The sequence below is a fragment of the Prionailurus viverrinus genome, chromosome B2 (assembly GCF_022837055.1).
Source record: "Prionailurus viverrinus isolate Anna chromosome B2, UM_Priviv_1.0, whole genome shotgun sequence".
In the NCBI taxonomy this organism is placed as follows: domain Eukaryota; kingdom Metazoa; phylum Chordata; class Mammalia; order Carnivora; family Felidae; genus Prionailurus; species Prionailurus viverrinus.
In genome coordinates, this window is record NC_062565.1 from 113885082 (window position 1) to 113906799 (window position 21718).

A 21718-nucleotide genomic window follows, 5' to 3' on the forward strand; every position below is an offset into this window, starting at 1 on the left:
GCCAGTGGAGAAGCATTCCTAGAAGCACGGCTGAGGTGAGGCGGCTGTTCTGTGATGTTGCCCAAGCATGGAACAGAGTCTTGGCAGTGCTGTGGGCCTATTGACAGAAGGTATAGGAGGAAGAGGAGCTAGAGGGCAGCATGTGCCTTAAGGGCCACCTAAGGCACCTCACTAATATTACTTAAGCTTCATTAATGAAACCCAAAGCCAAGAGAGTAGTTGACCTATACTATGAGACATCTGACTGTGGACAGGTACAAAAATGTATTGTCTTCCTTGCAGTAGAGAATTCATAAAAGAAGAGGCAGTTAGCTTAGACTAGCTGGAACATTTCCAGAGAGGGTGTGTTTGAGCACATTATTGAATGTGCTAAGCCTCAATTTCCTGATCTTTAAGTTGGGCATGGTAATACTTGGCCTCTTAGAGCTGCTGTACAATGTAATGTCCTTGAGAGAGGGAATCACATCTTTTTAGGTCACTGATTATGTGATCAGTATTGCTTAAAACATAAGCTCACTTCTCTGTTTAATATTAAAAATTTTTATTACTCTGGCCCTCTTTTCTGTGATACTTTGAGAATACCCCTTCCCTCCTTTCTAGATCCTGTTTTCTATGGTAAGTCCAAAATGCTTCACCCAGTGTAAAGGGCTGCTCTGGCTGCTCTTTGACACACTACAGGCTGTTCCAGAATAGGACGCTCTGGCAACAAACAAATCCAGAGGCTTGATTCACCACTCACTGGAAACCCAGCAGTCCCAAGGGAAGAGGTTTGGGAGAAGAGGCCCTTTTATCAGGTCATCCCAGATTCCTGCCCCAGACTGAGATATTTATTGTAGAGAGAATGGCACTGGCAGGCAAGAATGCTTTATGCCAACATTGACCTTGTCCCCACCCCTACACCTTGTTATAGCTTCTGAGAAACTTACACATATGACATAAGTAGCCATTCCCTTCCCTGGTATGCCCAGTGTGGCAGGTAATTTGGTCTAAGTTTTACCATCAGCACACTCTGCCCAAATTGACTTATTCCCAAAATAATCATGGCATTCATAAGGATCCCAGGTTATCAGTCTAAACCATTCCCTCCACTACCTTGAAGAGTTTCTTTTCAAGAAGGGTAGGTGGGGAAAAGGATATTGCCTTTTTCTATGGGTTTACCTCTATTTGGAACACCTTAATTAATCAGAGATGCTTTAATCTGAACTTCAAAAGGGAGGGTATTAGGCACAGGATTCCTCCTTCCCAGGAAATCTTTTGGACTTTATACAAATCTTCCCTCTCTCTCACCTTCTAACCCATCCCCCTCCGAGTGGATTGTAAGAAAAAGTTGTCTTCATCAAGTACAGAATGTCCAATTATACCTTCCTCCAGAATAATAAATCCTACTCACCCTCACATCTACATAATTAAAAGGACCGCTCAAAGGGTCTCCTCAATCTACTTAATGTCTTCGTCACCAAAAAGGGAAGTGACTGGCAATTTCTAGGATAGGATCTCTCATTAAAATCTTTATTGGCCCACAGTTTGCACAATTTATATTTTCTTATTATGTCTAAGAAGGAATGAAATATGGCTGGGGGGTGGGGGGGAGTGCGCCTGGGTGCTCAGTTGGTTAAGCGTCTGACTTTGGCTTGGGTCACAATCTTGCAGTTCGTGTGTTTGAGCCGTGTGTCGGGCTCTGTGCTGACAGCTCAGAGCCTGGAGCCTGCTTCAGGTTCTGTGGCTCCCTCTCTCTCTGCCCTTCCCCCATTCATGCTCGCTCTCTCTCTGTCTCTGTCTCTCTCTCAAATGTAATTTTTTAAAAAGAAAGAATGAAATCTTAATTCCAAATCTTCACCTCCCTCCTCATTCCCTTGCAGTCTTGCACAGGGATATGTGTCAGCATGAGCTTTTATCGTGCTTCTTCCATGTCCATACTTACACAGTGACTTTCCCTATGAGGGTCAAATATTGGAGAAAAAATGAGCAGTCCTTGATGGAAAGTAGGTCCAAAAAGTGACAAAAATGTGTCTGGTGTCAGAACCAGGAAGTTAACTGGGAAGCAATTTAGAAATCAGTGTGGAATAAGGGGAGGGCTTTCTAGTATGATTGAAAGAACCCTAATTGTCACCTCAGAAGATCTAGCCCTGGCTGTGATGCTGATGGTAGACTTCAGAGCCCCCATTCTCTCATATTTAAGGAGAGTTAGTTGAATTAAATAAAACCAATATCCCCATCAGCTCTAATATTCCTGAAGGTAATCTCTATGAGGGCAATACTGGGAGTTGAAGGAAGCAGTGCCCTCTGGCCAGAGACCACCAGAAACCTACTGAAGTTGAATGAGTTGGGTTGATTCATTGCTGTGAGAGTGAATGCACACCATGGGACTGTGGGCCATCTCAGAAAGAGGGTGCTAGAAAGGAGGGCAGGATTTAGATTTGTGTTAGGTGATTCAGGGGAGGACTTACAGGAGTGGACATTTGGTCTAGATTAGATGCTATCAGGAAGCAGAGGTCATTCTATGATTGGGTATCTTACAAGTCTTATCTAAGAGGAAAGAAGGAAGGAAGGAGTAGACTAAAGAGCTCAATGCTATAATTAGTAAAGCAGCAGAGTCACTCATATCACCCAGATTGGAGGGCTGTTGGTCATTTTTGTGGCTGGACAATGTTCATGTGTTTAGTTTGTGTTCAGATATGAGACCTCAGAGGGGTCTTGTTTTTGTCGTGATTCATCATGGTCAAAGAGTGGTCTTGTCAGATGTTGATGTTTTGTGAAATTGTTTATGTTCAACAGGAGAATATGAGGACCTCGCTGTGAGTGCCACGCCAGCTTTTAACAACACTTGGGCCTGGCTGATAGGCCCAGGCTAGCTGGCAGGTATCAGGGACTGCTTTTTCCTTTCTCACAGGAAAACTAGCGAACAAATAATTAGGAAATCCTTTTATTCATTGTAGATATGAGCATAGTAAATATCTTCCTTTCCAAGAGTTAGAGTGAAGCATATTTGTGTCTCTATTACAAAATATAGTTGAGATGGACTCTCTCTCTCTCTGTCTATAAAACATAATATATTTAAGACTATAATATATTTAATATATATTTATATTTACTTATATAAAAATATATTTATGTTTAATATATATTTATATATGTTATATTTAATAAATATATTTAATATATTTATATATTAATATATAAAATATATGTAATATAATATAATGATATATAATAATATATTATATCATATATTATATTATAACATATAATAATATAATATATAATATTTATTTATATATTTATATTTATATATTTAATATATATTTAACACTATAAGTGTTAGGAAACTGAAGGAGTTATCATTGTATACTCATCAAATTTTCTGGGGTGGTGATTAATATTTTCTAAGTTAATTTTTCATTGGAGAATGTATACTGCATGGTATAAATGCTTTTGAATGCTGCTATTCAAAAGAGAGAGAGAGAGAGAGAGAGAGAGAGAGAGAGTGTGTGTGTGTGTGTGTGTGTGTGTGTATTGCTGATGGGAAGACAAACAATGATATCATTCCTCAAAAGGGCAATATCGTTTTTACATAGCAAGTTGAGAAGGGAATTGCTCCTCTGACAACACAGTCCCAGTTCTGGGAATATATCCTACAACTGTACCTGTACACGTGTGAAGTGACTCACATGTAAAGTTATTCGTCACAGCATTATTTGTAACAACACAGTCTTGGAAACCACCCAAGCGTCCATCTGTAGAGGATGATTATATAAGCGCTGGCTAATCCACAGAGTAAAGTACTGTGTGGCTATAAAAGAAAGAATGAGGAAGCCATCTATATATTCATGTGGAAAGATACTAGGATGTATTGTTAAATAAAGACAACAAGACAGAGAATAGTGCAATCTTTTGTAGAAATGGAAGACAAAAAGAATATATATTTATATTTATATCTATATGACATTACAAAAATATACAGGAAATGAATAAAGTGGTCACCCATAAAGGAAAAGGGTGAGCACAGAATTTGGTGGACAGCAATGTGGGTGAGAAGGAAACTTCTCATTATTTGCTTTTTAAAATACAGTTTTGATGCTAGAATCAGGAAAATGTCCTACCTATTCCAAAAATTAACTTAAAGATCCATATGATATAAAATATGTCTTTCTCCCACACCATTCCATTCTCCAGAGGTAACCATTTCGATCAGTTTCTTATATACCCTTTCAGAATAGTCCATTGTACTAACTAACTAGTCCAGGAGCTCCAGAGAAACAGAACCAAAAGGATATGTATATATAAATACATATAGAGAGAAGGATTTGTTTGAAGGAATTGGTTTACGTGGTTGTGGGAGCTAGCAAGTCTGAAATCTACAAGGGGAGGCTGATAGGCTGGAGACCCAGGGAGAACTTGGATTGTAGTCTCACGTCTGAAGGCTATTTAGAGACAGAATTCCTTCTTATTCAGGGGTCCTCAGTCTTTTTCTCTTAAGGCCTTCAACTGATTGCATGAGGCCCACTCACATTATGGAGGGTAATCTGCTTTCCTGAAAGTCTGCTGATTTAAATGTTAATCACTTCTAAAAAACACCTTCACAGCAACATCTACACCAGTGTTTGACCAAAAAATGGCCAAGTTGATGTCATATACAATTAACCATCACATCAATGTACAATTATATCTATATCTGTTTTTTAAAAAGAATAGAAATCATAGTATATCATGGACATGGATGCACACCTTGTCTTGGATGCCAACTCTCCATGCGGAGTAGGAGAAATCTCAAAGGAAATATGCTCTTAAAGTATATAAAAATTGATAATCCTGTATTATGACAGGAAGGATATGATTAATATAAAAAGGAAAACAACAGCTTTGAAACCACTTTGGTAGTGGTTCATGTTTACATTCTATGAAAGTTTCCACAAATTGAAAAGGAAAATACTGACTTCACAGCCACAAAGAGCTAATTCATGAAAGAAAAGCTATAGCCAGGAAGAAAACATTTGAAACTTGTTCAGTGCATCAACACTCAGAGAATGCCGAGTGCATAAAGTAAAACTTAAATATGTATTAAATTCTTTTTCTAGAAAAAGCATAAGCAAGATTGTTATGGAACTTTAATGCAAACTAAACTGCTGGTGTCAAGAGTAAACTAGTGAGCCTTTCAAAAGCCACCTGGCAGGATGAATCACAAGATATAAAATCGTGTCCTTTGACTCAGTAATCCTGTTTCTGGGAACTCACCTTGAGGAAATAATGCAAAAGATGGTGAAAGGCATAGAGCCTGAGGATGTTCACTGTAATGTGAACTTGGGAAGAAGCTAAATATCCTGACAACACAGGAATTCAGGTTATTTATGACTTAGTACTTTCATGAAATTAGCCAATATGAATCCGTACAAAGACTAGCAACATGGCAAATGTGCGTGATTTAATGTTATGTATAGCAAACAATTATATTTTGGTCCTGATGTGACAATGAAAACTATATGCATATGGACAAGAGCAGATAGGAGTATAGAAAGCTAAAAACCTTTTGCTGCATTGGGATTTCAGAATTGTGGGGGTCATTTCTTTTTTGTTTTAGTTCTCAATATTTGTCTTAGTCAATTTGTGCTGCTATACCAGAATGCCATAAGACTGGGTGGCTTATAAATGACAGAAAGGTATTCCTCACAGTTCTAAAGGCCGGGAAGCCTAAGATCAAGGTGCTGGCGGATTTGCCTGGTGAAGGCCCACTTCCTTGTTCATAGACAATTACCCTTTCACTGTGTCACATGGTGAAAAGAGGCCTCTTTTTATAAGGGCACTAATCCCAATCATGAGGGCTCATGACCTAAGCACTTCTCAAAGGTCCTATATCTAAATACCATCACATTTGGGGTTAAGCTTCAACATATGAATTTGGGGGGGATACAAACATTCAAGCTATAGCGATGTTGTTATAATATTTTTACATAATCACAACTTTTTAAAAATTAGCAATAAGTTAATATTGCCCCAGACAGTAGGCTTACATTGAAATTCCCATTTTGTAATTAGAAAAGACTTTAAGAATCATCTGATCATACCTGTCACTCTCTCTACCCACTGTGATGGATGTGGGAGTAGAATCAAAGGTTAGAGAGCCTGTGATTCTCATACCTGGGGGATATTGCAGGTGCTGGGATCAGAGTTCCTATTCTCTGCTTGGGAATTAGCCATCTCTCTATTGATTTAGTTTGGTAAGATGCTACAGTACCTCCAGGTGTTAAATACGTGTAAGAGAACAGAGAAATAGGAAGCCAACCACGTTTCCGTGTCAATAAATCAGGTCTCTTTCTAATATTAAAACAACAATTAGTATTATTTACTTTGTAGCTATTAAAGGTGTTTTGTTAAAATGATAACAGTGCTTCAGTCACATAAAAACCCACTGAAGTATTGTTTATCTTTTCCAGTTAAATGTTCAGATCAGTTGTGTTTTTTCCCCATTGAATACAAGTGTCCAATAAATGAAGACCCGACAAGGAGAAAATATTTGGTGTAAAGATTCCATTATGTGTTTCAATTTTACATCCCCTCTCTTGATCTTTTCCTCAGATTGAGACAGGTTCTCAGTGTCTGTGGGCTTCTACTTTCACTAGTTGACTTATTTTCCAAATTTGGAATGCGCTCGTAGAGGTCATCTTCACAGTGCGAAATTTCCCAATTAGCAAAACAGATTTGCCAAGCAGGAAAAGGATGGTTGCAAGTGCCCAACTTCCTACTTCTGCCTGCCAGGAAAGTAGATTTGGTGTTAACTCCTATGACGAATGTATTTTTCAGGGTGGATCATTTGTACACGTTCTTTGTTCAGTGGTCTCCTGACGTCTATGGGAAAGATGCCAAAGAGCAAGGCTTTGTGGTCGTGGAAAAGGAAGAACTGAATATGATCGACAACTTCTTCAGTGAGCCAACCACCAAGAGCTGGGAGGTGAGCACTCAAGAGGGGCTAGACTGTTGTGGCCATTAAATTACACTATGCAATCAAAATTTTCTTGTGTCCAGATACCAAGAACTTCTTGACTGGCAAGAAGTTAGATTTCCTGTGCACTTTTGAAGTTATAGAGGGAAATAACTTTATTCCTCTGTTTGAGCCAGTTGTATGTGTCACATAAATACCACCACTATTACCACTGCCAGGCCATTTCACTTTCCTTTTTAAAAACTGCTAATGGGTCCCCTTTATGTACAGGATGAAATTCAGCCTCCTTAATGTGGTCTGAAAAGCCCTTCATAATTTTTTTGAGCACTTACCAAGCCCTTCTCAATGGCACAATGGATGAGAGAAGCAGAAGTTAGCATCAAGGCGCACAGATGAATCATTATAATATAATGAGACAATTGCCATTATAGGCGAAGTGCCAAGTGCTGTAGGAGCATGGGGCCAGGCACCTGAATGGAGCCAGGGGGATCAGTTAAGGCTGCCCAGAAGGAGTGATCTGAACAAACATCAGAAAGGGGAGTTCAGGCAGTTGGGGTAGAATGGGACATGGGCCATGTTCTGGCCAGAGAGGAAAATCTGTGCAGAGGAATGACAGAGGGAGAAACAGGATGTGGGACATTTGATAAACTAACAGGTTCAGTGTGGCTGGACCATAGGGTGCAAAGCTGAAGGAGGGGCAAAAAATGAAGCAGGAAGAGAAAGTAAGGACACATCACAAAGGACCTATGGATCATGTCTATCTTCCTAAAGACAGTGGGAAGGCACTGAACTGTTTTGAGTCTGGAGAAGTGTACACACATATGCATTTCAGAGAGCTCTCTCTTTCTGGCAGACGTTCAAGAGATTGGAGGAGTTGGACAACACTTGAGGCTCAGAGACCCATTAGGAGGCCCGTGCAGGATCAATGTCGAGAGATAATGGTTGCTGCAAGAGTGGCAGTGGGGGTGGAGAAAATTGAGTGCTTGAAGGATAATTAGAAACTGGAATACACAGTATTTTGTGAGTAATTATATGTGGAAAGTAAGGAATATATGGAGATAGAACTCTTTGTTTTTAGAGTGGGAACTGAAGGGGCAGTGGCACCTGCCCTTTGCTGAGATAGGAGCATAGCAAGAGTATTAGATTTAGTAGAAAATGCTCTGCATTCTGGTTTTAATCTAAATTTGAGGTGTCTGTGGAATGTTTGAGAGACAGAATAAAACTTAGGAGAAATATCTAAAGACATGATTTGGCAATCAGTGGCAAAGTTGAAGTTATGAGTATAGATGAGGTCATCCTAGGAGAGTACTTACAGTGGAAAGGGAACAGGGCTCAAACTAGAACCCTTAGGGATACCTGCATTTAAAGGGGCCAAGGCAGTAGAGACCACAAAGGCAGCCAGGGAAGAAGGTAGAAAACAAGGAAAGTCATGTCTTAGAGACCAAGGGAAGAGAATGTTTCGAGAGGGGAGTCATGGTCAAAATGACTTATGCTGCAGAAAAGTCAGAAGATAAGAACTGAGGTATGTCTCTTGGACTTAAAACCAAGGAGGTAGTTGGTGACTTTGACAAGAGCAGTCTCATTAAAGTGGTAAGCTCAAAATTTAGATTCCAGTGGTTCAAAGAATGAGTGGGAGATAAGTAAGTTGAACTAGTAAAGGTGGGCAAACAATTCAAATTTGGTTCTGGAGAATAAAAATGACGTGGTGAACTGGACGAATAAGTGAGGTTGGGAAGGTTTTCCCTCTTGTGAGAGAGACTTTAACCTTTTGGATGAGGTCATTAGGAACCCCAGGGTAGAAGGTCAGAAGATAAGGGAATGAGGAAGGAACTCATCAGGAGAGCAGATCTCTGAGAATTGGCAGAGAAGTGGGGATAGGGATAGGATTGGTTTTAGACAAGTGGGTGGGCAGTAGAAAAGAATAGGATGTGTGCAAATAAAATGCCGATTGAGTGGTGGCAAATTGTGGCATTTTTCATCCGATGGTTTCTTTGCAGTGGAAGGAAGGGGATCTCCTGAAGTGAAGGAGGAGTTAGAGAAATATGGAGAAGGTATGAAATAGCCTCAAGACTAGGATAAATGTGAAGGACTGTCATGGGGTAGCTGTCTGGTATGGAGAGCTCTGTTGGGTCTGCCATGTTTATAGTGACCCCAGGCTACACTGAGGGGTGATTTTCTCCAGGAATCCCAGCCTGGTTTTAGATTCATCAAGTGCACAGTCGGATCCTTCCAAGGTTGGAACCTTGCCAGATTGGGACGAGCAAGGGTAATGAACCTGCCCCTTAGGTCTGATGCCTTCTGGAATGCCAGGTTCTCTCATATGTGTGCTTGTACTCACTTCCTGTCTCACTGCCTGATAGCTCTGTAGCGTATTGTCCCCAAATTTATTTGCTTGTTATGTCTCCCCATAGTTCACAAAGCTTCTTATTTGAAACTACTGTTTGAAGCTGTTTAAGCCTTTCAGGCTCTTTCTTCCTTGGATTTTTATATAAATTCTGATTTTTTTTTTCTTTTCTTTTTTTGCTCCTGTCTCTGGCCAGTCTTTCCAAGTCAACTTTGCCAGTCCCTTTTCTCATGCTGTCTCTGGGAGTTTGTCTTTGCCCCTCTTCTCATCTGTTTACATCTTCCTTGGATGAGCTCATCAACTCTTGTAGCTTATGCTGCCTACTCCCACATCTGCCTACACCACATACCTCTTTCTCCCGAGCTGCTACTCTAGAGTTCATAGCCACCCCCCAGGCACAGCTGCAAGTGCCCATGAGGCAGAGGTGGTGTGATACTGACATTCTGGCCAAGGCACCCAAGAATATCAAGTTCTGTCCTCACTTAATCAGCTCTAAGAGGCCCCCATAAGATATGTGCACAAAGGAAGCAAAGCCAGGAAATGTACATTTTCTTTTTTATTTTTAAGTTTATTTTTGAGAGAGACAGCACAAGTGGGGGATGGGCAGAAAGAAAGGGAGAGAGAGAGAGACTGCTAAGCAGGCTCTGAACTGTCAGTGCAGAGCCTGACGTGGGGCTCAAACTCTCAAAATTGCGAGATCGTGACCTGAGCCTAAACCAAGAGTAGGATGCTCAACTGACTGAGCCACCCAGGCAACCCTGAAGTGTTCATTTTCTTACTGAGACTGTGGCCTCTTGCTCCAATATGGAGTTCCAGAGAGAAGGTTAGATAACATGGTGGGCAGGGGACGGGGGGGGGGGGGGGGGGGGGGGGGGGCGCGGCTCGGGGGGAAAGGCGGTTAATCCTTGCCTGATGAGGCCTGAATATCCTGAGTGGGAGCAGCCCCCTTTGAAGGACTGTTCTGCCTCTCCACTAATCCCATCCTTGAATCTCAGCTCTTGCTAACCCCAGTGGGAGGAGAGAGAGGCCACATCTACCAGTACCAGAGGGAAAGGAGCTAAAGAGGTATACAGGGAGAGAAAGGTCTGCTTCAAGATCTAGTGTGGGCCTGGGCAGTCTGCCCCAGGCCTTCTCAGACTGAGCCACTGAGGAGAATGAAAGAGAGGGAAAATCCCTCTAAGAAACTACTCTAGATCTGTGGTGGAAGAGGAGGAAAAGAAGAAGGGATGGAGAAGGAGGAAGAACTTGGTTGGCCTATTCCAAGCTCCTCGTGCTTATGCTAATACTTGTGCTCATAACTGGAGAGAGAAGTGGCTAGACTGGTCAGGCTGCCTTATCCCTGTTTTCTGGCCCCATGGCAGAGAGAGTCCAAAAGTGCAACGAGCAGCAGAATGCATGCCACACTCCCTCGCATGCAGGAGCAGGCCCCACGTACTAGCGTTACCGTCAAGCCAAGCCACTGCAACAGCATTGCTGCTCCTTTGGGAAGGGGGACCGGAGGGGGACTGTCACTCCCCCGGAAGCTAGCAGGTGTCTGATCCTCGGCATGTCCAAAACAACTCCTCATGCCCCCAAACTTGCTTATTCTCACGTATTCCCATCTCAATTGGTGGTGGTCCAAGCTAGAAACCTAGATATCATCCTAGATTCTTTTCCTTCATCATATCTAGTCAGAGTTTTATTGATTGTGATCTTATATGGTACAGAGACCTCTGCTTCCCTCCATCAAACGTGCCCCAATCAGCCTGTCTGCATCCTTCACTTGGACTCCCAAGGGCACCTCCAGACCCAGCCCAACCACCAGTCTGTTCTCCCATACACAGACTCTTTAAGTAAGCTTTATGTCCTAATTTTATATAAGTAACACCTGCTTATTGTAGGAAATTTGGAAACTACAGAAAAGTACAATGCAGAACATTTAAAAATATGTGACCACCCTCAACAGTTTTGTGCATTTTATTCAGTTCCCTTTTTTCTCATTTATTTTAGGATGTTTTCTTAGGGGTTTGGGGGTAGGGAGTCTTTTTAGTTTTGCAAAGGGCAATCATGTTTTAAGTATAGTTCTGCATCTGGTTTTCCCACCTAACATCTTGTGGGAATTGTGTCATCTTAAAGATTTTTAAGCCTCATTTTAATGGTTGCATGACATTTAAAATCTCAATTATAATTTTTTTAACAATTCCCCACTTTTAGGAATCATTGTGTTGGTTCAAGTTTTTCACAAGGGTGAAATGATCTTTAACTCTTACTGTTCCCTTAGTTTCCTAAGAGTGATATTAGTTGATAGAAGAGTATTAAAGGATCCTATTTTTTTTTTATATATGGCAACTTACCTTGCCAGCAATGTGAGGAATACCCCTCTCACTGTGTTTATTCCAGCAGCAAGGATTATTACTCTTATTCCCCCCAAAATTCTGCTAATTTGGAAGCATAAAAATGATATATTTTAATTTTTATTTCCTTGGTTGAGGAAAGAATAGATGAAAAACACGTGTGTGTGTGTGTTTGTGTGTGTGTGTGTATGTGTGTGTGATTCCCACTCATTTCCTTTGCTCATTTTTCTAGAAGAATCTTAATAGTGAACTCTTTATGATTAAATATACTAATTTTTTGTCTCCTCTTTTTTTAATATTTATTTATTTTTGAGAGAGAGCAAGAGCAAGGGAGGGGCAGAGAGGGGGAGACAGATGATCTGAAGTAGGCTCTGTGCTGACAACAGCAAGCCAGAAGCAGGGCTCAAACTCACAAACTGCAAGATCATGACCTGAGCTGAAGTCAGTCACTCAACGGACTGAGTTGCCCAGGTGCCCCTCTCCTCTATTTCTTCTTGAGAAAGAGATAGCACATGTGTGCAGAAGCATGTGTGTGAGCAGGGGAAAGGCTGGATTGTTTTTGTTTTTGTTTTTGTTTTTGTTTTTGTTTTTGTTTTCCCCGTATAGTGTTTTTAGGTATGGGTGGCCCTGTAGTATCAATTTAAACCCCACTCAGTCTGCAGTTGATTTACTGATACATGATAGGTAATATTTTTAATAGGTAATTTTTTCCAACACTACTTAATGGTTTCTGATGTTTCCTTCATCATATTTAAAGGTCTCATATATGTTCTGCGCTATCTACTTAACTTGTTTAAATAACACATATGATCATATACTCCCATGCTTCAAACACTCAGGGACTCTCCATTGCCTACGGTTATCATTACCCACCTGGCCAATCATCAGACCAACACTTGGTGATTTGTTTTCCTTTAACTGACTCTTAGAACTTTACCACTGGAGACAGAAATTTAGTAGGTCTGGGAGAGGATTGTCAGAATCTGTGTTTTTTAAAGCTCCTAGATGTTGAAGAATAGCCAGGTTTTAGACACAGTGGCCCCTAGGATAAGTTCTCAGCTTCTTCATGGCATTAAGATTCTTGGTTTTCTCCACTTCCGTCCTTCCCCAGCTTCATCTCTACTTCTCTTCCTTTCTATTCCCAAGCCATAGTAAACCTAGAACAAACATACCTGTTTTCCTTCTGTACCCTCCACCCCGACATCTCTCCACACTGCACCCTCTGCTCTCAAACTGAAGCCCCATCCGCTCTGTGAATAAGCCATCTCCCAAGGCTCTAGGTGCCCCCACCTTTGAGTTGCTACTATTAGCATTTGTATTACATGGAGTGGCATTCATATTATTTATAAATGTCTCTCTGATGTCTCTTCACCCTCTCGAGACTGTGGACTGCTTTGTGTCCCCAAGCCTGGCCAAGTACCTGATACGTGCCATCATCGAGAGAGAGATCAGTAAATGCTAGCTGTTGTGAAGTGCCAGGAACTGAAGAGAGTGCCAGTGTTGTCTCACTGGCACAAAATCCAAGTGATTCTGCCCCAATTTGTGTCCCGGTTCGTGCATTGAAAATCAGTTCCAGCTGACCTGGGTCTGGTCATGGAGTTATCTGCCAGAATTCTCATGAGAACACACCCCAGCTTGAGCTGTACAATAGCACTCTGATGTGCTCAGCAGTACCCAAAAACAAAAGCCATTTGGATCTGGAAGAGTCACAGAACGATCACTGAAAATTGATGCAGTGGTCATCTACATGTTTTCCCAACCCCCTGTCATCTGATCTGGGAAGTAGAGGAGAACTCGTCATGCTTATTAGTCATTAAGATGAGTACTCTAAAAGGTAAGGAGGTAAATGTTCCTTTGTCAGCTCTTTTGAAACACTGAATGTAAAGTAGCCTTCTTCTCAGCCTCATATAAACCAGGATGTTCTCCCATTCTTTTAAGGTCCGCATATCCGACAAACATAATGTGTCATTGAGGTGAAATGCCCTTGTTGTAAGTGTAATATACCTACCTTGGGTAAAGGCTCCTTTGAGATTCAAACCTATGTCAGGAACATACATGAAGTTTAAAAATGGAAATTTAGCTTTAGAGAAGGTGCTGGGAAAAAACTCTGAAGAGGCAGGACTAGAAGAGCTAGCTTAGCCAGAGGACTATTAGGAAGAAAAGTATAAGAAGAAAAGGGGAAAAAAAGAAACAAAACAACAATGGAGTTTTGTTGCAGTTAGGAAACTACCGTTTCAAAGGTGAAAGTGTCATTTTACAGCCTCACAGCAATGCCTGACAGGAAGTGTGTGTTTGCTCTAAATCCTAATTTGGGTGTGTTCCTGTAGAAATGTTGAGCCCTCTCCTAAGGGAAACAGAAACTCAATCATGCAGGAAACTAGATACTGCAAAAACAGTTGTAGCTCAGCGTGGCCGTAAGCAACAGTGGTGTGAAGGCAGAGAAAAAAGCTGTTCCTCGTTAGAAAGCAAGCAGAAGGTTCTCCCCCGTCAGGATGCGAGACCGAAGGTTGCCCTTGGACATTCAGATTTTCTATTGTGCCAGACCGGACCAAGAGCCTTTTGTGAAGGTATGCTGGAGTCCCTGGGAGCTAATAAGATGTCAGTGAATCCTCAGAGATCTGCAACTCAGTATCTTTTCAAATGCTTTCTAATGAGAAAGGATTGTGCTGACATTTCAGCGGAATGTTTGGGAGATGGATATGATGTGGTTTGCCCCTTCAAAAGCCCCTATTTTATTCTTTTTCATTCCATAGCCCTCTTTGTACCTGTATTAAATGTGGAGGTCACAAAAAAAGTGCGCTTTATTTAATACATTTAAAATGCTGGGTTTGTGATTCTTTGACAGTGTTTTTGTTTTGTTTTTGTTTTTTAAGTAAATCTCCCATGAGAAGATGGTAAAATTTGTTAGCTAATTTCCTTACCTATAAATCTAGTTCCGATAGTGGCAGGTAACTATCACTGTGCATATTGGAAATGGAGTAGTGCATTATCTGACAACTTTGACTAAATGTAACTTAAATGTTGTTTCTCTATGATGCAAAAGTGACTAAATATAGTACCCAGGTATTCTGCTGAACTAATCACCCTATCTGTATCATTCAGTTTCAAAATAATTTAGTGATTTATCCAGACGTTAGGAGGGGCAAAAAATAGATTAAAAATTTTTTTTAAGTTTATTTTGAGAGAGAAAGAGAGAGAGACCGCAAGCGCAAGGAGGGGAGGGAGCAGAGAGAGAGAATCCTAAGCAGGCTCTGCCCTGTCAGTCAGCACAGGAGCCCCTGAGATCATGACCTTAGCCAAAGTAAGAGTCAGATGCTTAACAGACTGAGCCACCCAGGCACACCCCCCCCCCAAATAGATTTTAAATTGAAATGGACTTTGGTTGTTCATAAGCAAGTTACAGTGAAATAATAAATGTGTATAAAATCATGTTTCTCAGTTTTGAAGGAAAAAATATTTTGATAGTTTCTAAATCATACGTAAAGAATTGTAACCTAATTGTAATTTAGACCAAATTTAGTTTTGTGTCTCTTTGTATTGTTGCTTCTAGTGGATGTTACCATTTGTTATTTCTTCAGCATTTGTTGCTATGTGCCATAGCCTTGAGAGAAAACATTCGTAGGAGTCTTGATTTAAAAACTATCCTTATCTGGTCGCTTGGGTGGCTCAGTCGGTTAAGTGTCTGACTTCAGCTCAGGTCATGATCTCACAGTCTGTGGGTTTGAGCCTGGAATTGGGCTCTGTGCTGACAGCTCAGAGCCTGGAGCCTGCTTTGGATTCTGTGTCTCCCTCTCTCTCTGCCCCTCCCCTGCTCATGCTCTGTCTCTCTCTGTCTCAAAAGTAAATTTAAAAAAAATTAAAAAAAAACTAATCTTACTTACCAATTATCCTGTTTATAGAAGACTTACAGAATGATTCCTGATTTGTCCCTTAACAATTCAAATTTAGATGCGGGGTATGTCACCTGTAGAGTTATGCATAATGATGCACCCTCAATGAGTACTTGGCAGCCGTAGTAAAGGTGGAAACCCTATGACTTTAATTTGTACATATTAAGTACCTCAGCTGAACTGTGTTAAATTCTGCATTTGTTCAGAAATTGAAGTTGAAATTAGCCCTTTTCCCAGATCCTGGTTCAGTTTACGTCTTACTGCTAAAACTCCACCTGTTCTGGGCAACCGTGTACCTGAGGCCGTTTTTAGCAGGCGACAGAAAAGCAAGCATATCAGGTTTTGGGGGCTTTGTCTTCTCCGTTTCAGATCATCACCGTTGAGGAGGCAAAGCGCAGGAAGAGCACCTGCAGCTACTATGAAGAGGACGATGAAGTGGCCCTACCAGTCCTGCAGCCCCATAGCGCACTCCTGGAGAACATGCACATCGAGCAGGTGGGCGCTCCCCTGGGACATAGGGCGGGGCTTCCAGGCCTGAAAAAGGCATTTTCCATCCCTGACTGCATTTGATCCTCTCACTGGGGGTGAAGGAAGGGCCAGGGTTTAAAGAAAGAACACCCGCAGCCCAACCAAAGTCCGTGTCCTTTCTCCGCTTCAGAAGGTTACGTTAGCACTCCGGGTCACCTTCGTGGGAGTCTGGAGACTTGGCCAGAAACTACATCCATCTCCTAAACCTGAATGAAAAGCCACTTCATGTCTTCAAAACAGTTTTTAAATTGTCCTACCACAGTCCTGTGCATATTCCTAACACTCACAAGAGGATTTAAATTTATCCTGGCGATTACTGCAGAGTTCTAATGGTTTTTCAACTTTTTGGGTTCAATTAAAGTCATATAGCAAATACACTTCCCTAGCTTTATGAAAACTACCTACCACTAGGAGTAATTTTCCTTTTTTTCTGTAATTTTCCTTGTTCACTTTATATTTTCTGAAAATCTCTTCAATTCTTATGAAATACTATCATGTGCTGCGTTTGAACTTGAGTAAGGAATCTCTTGCATTTCTCCCACTAGCCAACTCAGAAATCTGCATTTCGGAGACATTAAAGAATCGAGTTCAATCTCTCAATTTGCAGATGAGCCTGGGAAGGCTCAGGAAAGCCGGGAGACTTGAGCCAGCAGTTATGGAGATGGAGTTCATGCTGATATTAGAACTGATGTTAAGCATTCTGAAAACTTCCTTACTTCATAGCCTCCTTTGTCAGTAGTTTTGAAGAGATATGCATTATTGGTATTTATGGCAACCCAGTTCAAGCTAAATGTTAATGTAGGTGAAAGATACAAGCAAGATGAGGACAGACTGCATTTATTTGACTACTAGCATAAAACACCTATGTTTTCTTGTTCTCACTTCTGTGAGAAGCTGCCAATATCAGTAGTAGTTCTGAGCCTATGAGCATTTAGAAAGAACCATCGGAGAGCCATGAACTGTTTGCTGAAGGTCAGGTTGAAGTGTAAAAGGGAGAGCTCGTGTCTAATTCATACCAAGCTGGGTGCTGTATCTTCAAATGCATAGTTGCATAGTGACCCCTCATTCATGGCCCTGAAAGGGAATGTGTGCTCTGGCTGGCATCCCTACCAAGGTCAACACCATCAAGCAGTGATTCTCGCTTCTCTTTCTTGGTTTATAGTGACAAATATTTGCCAGAGTAAAGAGGAACAACATATGAGTAAGTGTGATTTTGAGTTTGAGCCTCAGGTTCTTGCTTTGTGCTGTAAGCTTATGAGGGATTTGTGGGCAAACTGTATATTTACATCTCCATCTTTGGATTTGCAGCTGGCCCGACGCCTTCCAGCAAGGGTACAAGGGTATCCATGGAGACTTGCATATAGCACATTAGAGCATGGGACCAGTTTGAAAACTCTTTATCGGAAGTCAGCATCGCTAGATAGTCCTGTCCTGTTGGTCATCAAAGATATGGATAATCAGGTGAGGCTTGTTCTTTCATAGAAAAACAAAAATAATTTATTTATTTTGAGAGAGGGGGGAAGGGAGAGAGAGAGAGAGGGAAGGGCAGAGAGAGAGAGAATCTTAAGCAGGCTCTGCACTGCCAGTGAGGCTCAAACTCATGAACTTTGAGGTCATGACCTGAGCCAGATTCAAGAGCCAGATGCCCAACCAACTGAGCCACCTAGGCAGCCCTCATAGAAAACATTTGTTTTGATGAAGATTTTCAAACTTACACAACAGGAGAGAGACCAGTACAAGAATTCCCCATCAGCCAGATTTACACTTAGCATGATTTTGCCCCATATGCTTCATCTGTCTTTCTTTGTTGGTTTATCTTCACTGAAGTATTTTGAAGTACATCCCAATTATTATGTCATTTCACCCCTACATACTTCAGAATGCATCTCAAAAAGGAAAATGAAGCGTATCTCCAAATACAGTCATATTCTACAGAATTTTTTTTTTCCTGTGCTCACCATACAGTAGGAAGCAATGTTGATAGTCCACAGCCTAAAGCCTGAAAAGTTGGAGAAAAGTCAAGTCTGGAAAGGGAGATAGTTACAGAAAGCTCTCGTGCCATATCAGAACTCTTTCCAGGAGCTGAGGTAGTACCCACAAACCGTGCCGGCACGGTTGCTGAGACGGAGAGCCATTCAGAGCCAGGGTATGTTCGACCTGAGGGGCCCGATTGTTATGAAATAGCAAAGAATGCTCTGTACCATTGCTCATTGCCCTTTCACCTGTGCTGTAGTGGGTCTTGGAGGCAGAGGAGAATTCTAGATATTACCCCCATGTACCTTCACTAGTGCTTCTGTCAGTCAGCTTGGGGTATGAGTGGAATGTTTATAGGTTTCTTTCATATACTACCTAGTCAGGCATTTGCTCCACAAAAGGAAGACGTCTCATCTGCTATTTATTCACTTTGGTCTGGTCTGTGTTATATCAAGATGAAATTCCTTTACATTTGTAAGATATAGATGTCATTCTTTTCTCTTTCTGTCATGGAAGCAGGTTTTATTCAACAGTCTTTCATTTATTCATATGTTCAGAAAATGTATGAGTGCCTGTTACATATGGGGCACTATTAAGCCCTGGGGAGCTTGCTGTGAAGCTATATAATTGGCATCATTTTAGGGGAATAGATCTTTGCTATCATAATTTGTCTTCGGAGAAATTAGTGGAGACATGGGAGTACTGAAGGCACTGTCTTTCTCAACTGTGATCTTTTCTGGGACTTTACTGCTGTGTTACTATAGATAAAGAAGTATGGGGAGAAGTTTATTATCACGGTTACTGTTATTATTTCTTGATTGATGATACTTTATTTAATCATGATCCAGCTGGGTACAGTCAAGGTAAAAAATTAATAACAAAGGTTGGGGCACCTGGGTGGCTCAGTCCATTAAGTGTCAGACTTTAGCTCAGGTCATGACCTTGTGGTTTGTGGGTTAGAGCCCCATGTAAGGCTCTGTGCTGGTGGTGCAGAACCTGCTTGGGATTCTCTCTCTCTCTCTCTCTCTCTCTCTCTCTCTCTCTGCCTCTCTGTGCCTCTCCCCTGCTTGTGTAATCTCTCTCTCTCTCTCTCTCTCTCAATAAATAAATAAACTTTAAAAAATTTAAAAAGTAATAATAACAAAGTACGGGTAAAATGGAATTACTCAGGGATTCAGTGAAATGTTTGAGATGTTGGATGCTATGTTTTAGATGAGATATGGCTAGATGGCTTTAGACCACACACAAACCCTCACCATAAGTATAGATTAGTTCTCGTACTAGTTTACCAAAAGATACCACATTTGTTGGGGAAGGTGTTGGCAACACAGAGCAGGTGTGCAGCACAATTCCATCAAGCTTCCTGTCAGCAGGCATGTAAAGGAGGCCTGTACCTGAAGGCTCCTCTATTCATCAGGAGATGTAGTCTTACTGAATCTGGTACCTGGAGGCGCTTGTGTTTGAAAACACCTGGATACCAACTCTGCTTTCCACACCCCATTCACCCCCAAGGCAAGAATGTGGCTTTGCTGTGTTTGAGGACATGATAGAACAACACCTGTAAATCTGTCTGGGAATGAATTATGGAAAATTCTAATATAAAAGAATTACATATGCAGAATGGTAGCAGTAAGGAGCTCTGCAGAATCCGTTGTCAGTGAAACAGCCATAACTGGTAGAAATTATAAAAACAATAATCACTTAAAGTCTCTGAAAATTGTCCTAAGGGCATACAGCAAGTGAAGAAACATTTATTTAAGAAAATCTAATAAATCACTAGTACTAGTGAGATTCTGTGGCATCTGAAGCACAACCTGCTTCCTTCCCTGCAGCCCTCAGTTCAGACTGATGGAAGCTCCTGTGTGGACAAGAAGATGGGGTTCCCACTTCTCCCAGCTCCCATGCAAGGGCTATGATATACTTTCTAGGGGCAGGTCCCCAGCACTTCTTGTAACCTACCCAAGATCAGTGTTTCAGAGGCTAAATTCCAGGCAAGTATGGCTTAGAGGTAGAGGATTCTTTTCTTCTACCCAACCTCTATTCATAGGGGAGATGCTCTACCTTAGGCATAGGAGAAAATAGGAGTATAAAGCCCTTGCCTCAGCTCTTAGAGCAGACATTCCATGCCAGCTGAGGCAAGCCAAGACCAGTGGCTGCTGCTTCACCCACCAGAACCCCTGGCTCCTAGCTCTAGGAGAAAAGGCGGATCATAAGACACAGAGCTCTGCTAACCTCCTCCAATGGACACACCCAAGTTAGAATTGTAGAACAGTTCTCTCTGAAAAAGACCTGAACACTAGCAGAACAGATCTTCTATAACACAGGACAGAAAAAAACAAGAAAAAAAAAGACAAAAAGAAGCCACATCAAGATGGGTAGAAGGGGCAGAAAAGCAGTCTTGACAGGAACCCACCCCACCCCCCTAGCGACCCACAAGAGGGAGAGAGATCCCAAAACATGCAGCCTCTCTCTGAGAATCTAGGGGTTCAGGTCCCACATTAGACACACTGGTCCATGGGACCTGCACCAGAGAGGCAGACCCCCAAAATAACTGTCTTTGAAAACCTGAGGCTAATTTTCAGGAGAGTACAAGGGCTGTAGGAAAGGGAAATTCCATCATTGAGGGGCCACACACGGACTCATTTGCTTTGAGTCTCAACACAGAGGCAGTAGCTTGAGAAGCACCTGGACCACATGTGAGGAAGATCTGTTGACTAGTTATAGAAAGTATACCAGAGGGGCAGGAGTCTGATGGAGATCTCTCTGTGGATACAGGCACTGGAGGGTGCCATTTTTTTACACTACTTCCTTGCTACCCTAGTGCTGGTGGGTGGTGTTTTTGGTGCTGCCATTTTCCCTTGCTAGTGCTACAGGCTTACCCTGTGTTCCCCTGTAACCCCACCCCACCAGGCTGGCCCAGTGCTCATCCAGCTCGGCCTCTACCCTGCCACACCAGGCACTTAGGCTAGCTCTAGCCCTGTGCTCATCCACCACAGACTCTCCCCAGCCCTGCACTCATCCACTTGTCCACTGTGGCCCTCATCAGATCCCTTGCACATGGTCACCCCAGCCTGTGCTTATCTGCCACAACCACTGTCCTGCTAGACACAGTGGGCAAACTTGCCCCGGCCTGGCCCCTGTCCATGGCAGAGATCCCCTCAGCCCTTGCCCCACCAGATGTGAAAAGCAGCCTACCTCTGGCCTCCTCCAGACCTGGCGGTACTTACAAAAGCAGGTATGAGGTTAAAAGACAAAAAAATAAAGATAACAAACTAAGTAGTGTGTGTGTGTCTGTGTGTGTGTGTGTGTGTGTGTGTGTGTGTGTGTGTGGAGAGACAGAGCGAGAGAGAGAGAAAATCAATAAGAAAACACTGACCTTAAATGACACATTAAACCAGATGAACTTTGAATAGATATATACAGAACATCCCATCCAAAACCAGCAGAATACACATTCTACTCATGTGTACATAGAACATTCTCTAGGAAAGATCACATGTTAGGCCACAAAACAAGTCTCAGTAAATTCAGTAATACTAAAATTATATCAAGCATCTTCTCTGTACACAGTGGTATGAAACTAAAAATCAATTACTGAATTACCAATAGGCCATTGAAAAAATGAAAGAACAAATTTTAAACATACATAGAGAAAAATGAAAACAGAAATACCACATACCGGAATCTACGAGATGCAGCAAAAGCAGTTCTAAAA

General features: G+C 41.8%; 1 protein-coding gene across 5 annotated transcripts in view; it reads left to right on the plus strand.

The window, feature by feature from the left end:
- Nucleotides 1-21718, plus strand: part of NCOA7 (nuclear receptor coactivator 7) — a 154507-nt gene that overhangs the window by 122260 nt on the left and 10529 nt on the right. For 3 of the 5 annotated variants that reach the window (XM_047858763.1, XM_047858764.1, XM_047858762.1), the window contains exons 11-13: nucleotides 6796-6943; nucleotides 15871-15996; nucleotides 17338-17490. In XM_047858763.1, the coding sequence (XP_047714719.1) occupies nucleotides 6796-6943; nucleotides 15871-15996; nucleotides 17338-17490 (427 nt within the window). Of the gene's footprint in view, nucleotides 1-6795; nucleotides 6944-12166; nucleotides 14179-15870; nucleotides 15997-17337; nucleotides 17491-21718 lie in introns of those variants that run through there. The other 2 variants (XM_047858766.1, XM_047858765.1) reach the window with 2 other exon arrangements.